At 53.4% G+C, this 1,149-nt stretch overlaps 1 protein-coding gene across 1 annotated transcript in view; it reads left to right on the top strand.

The window, feature by feature from the left end:
• Positions 1-508, top strand: part of VDBG_00468 (conserved hypothetical protein) — a gene marked incomplete at both ends in the record, with an annotated part of 1,756 nt that extends 1,248 nt beyond the window's left edge. The window contains one exon of the mRNA XM_003008741.1: positions 99-508. Coding sequence (XP_003008787.1) covers positions 99-508 — 410 coding nt within the window. The remainder of the gene's footprint in view (positions 1-98) is intronic.
• Between the last annotated feature and the right edge of the window lie 641 nt (positions 509-1,149).

The following is a 1,149-nucleotide window of genomic DNA, read 5'->3' as shown; positions in this document are numbered from 1 at the left end:
GAGAGTTTTATGGCAGCTTGGAGCTCTGTCATGCGAGATTCCGCACAGATGGTCTTGATTTCCTGGACACAACGAGTCCGTTGACAAGGCCAACCCAGCAAGCAAGGCTCGCTTGCCTCAAATGGGCTTCGCCTCTCCGACTAGCATGTCTGACAAGGACGATGACCGCAAGATGCTGCTGCTGCAGGATGAGGACGTCGATATGGATGCCGACATGAGCCCCAACACCATGGTCAGCAACAATGCTCCTTCGCTCGTTAGCGACGACGGAGAGTACGATGATTCCGATGATGGGTCTTCCATGAGTGATGTCAGCGATGGCGCCGAGTCTGTATCGGACGTGGCTGAGATCAACATCGATGAGGACAGCGAGCCGCGATCCCTCCGTCATCACCGGACTTCGAGCGGTGTCGTTTCGGGAGCCGTGCGCTTGAAGAAGGAGGAATCAAAACACGTCACTTTCGTCAGCCCTGTCAACAAGAGTGCCAAACGAGCACGGAAAGTGTAGGGCGACTGCCAACTGCCGGCTCTACGACTGTTGAGCTCACCTTGCCACGTTGCCCCAAGCCCACCGACAGGTACGCCGCTGTCAGCGGAGCCTGCTTTTCTCACTTCATCGCCGCCACCTACTTTGGATTCTGTGCCTTTTCTGGGCGATGAGGGTCATTTACACCAAACAACAAAAACACTTACTCATTTTACTGCCCGCTTATTCCTCTTCACTCTTCATTTTCCGTTCATTGACGGACCCGACGCAAGCAGGGTCACACGGGGTAAAAATAGTCTGGCACAGACCGAACCAGCTGAGGACGGGCCTTGGTCACAATTATTAGAGATATCACACGGCGTCGAGGGGTTTGCTTGGGCAGCGTCCGTGTTTCTTTTTTCTTCTTTGCGCATTGATTTTATCTTGCTTGTAGATTTTTTCTTATTACTCCTCCCCTCCAGCAGCAGCGGTGCTTCTATCGAGCGAGATGGGTCTGGACAGGAGACGTGCGCCGCCTCTGGACGAGCCAGAGGCTACGCTCTACCTTTGAAGGGAAGAAAAAGGGACCTACCTGTACGAGGGCTTGTGTTGTATCACTAGTAGCTGAGAGAGGCTTGACGAATTATCATGAGAGCATTCGCGCCGGCGATTTGCAAACAACC

Source organism: Verticillium alfalfae, genomic scaffold (genome assembly GCF_000150825.1).
Source record: "Verticillium alfalfae VaMs.102 supercont1.1 genomic scaffold, whole genome shotgun sequence".
Lineage (NCBI taxonomy): Eukaryota > Fungi > Ascomycota > Sordariomycetes > Glomerellales > Plectosphaerellaceae > Verticillium > Verticillium alfalfae.
Note: the sequence above shows the minus strand (reverse complement) of the source record. Positions and strands in the feature narration are given on the sequence as shown.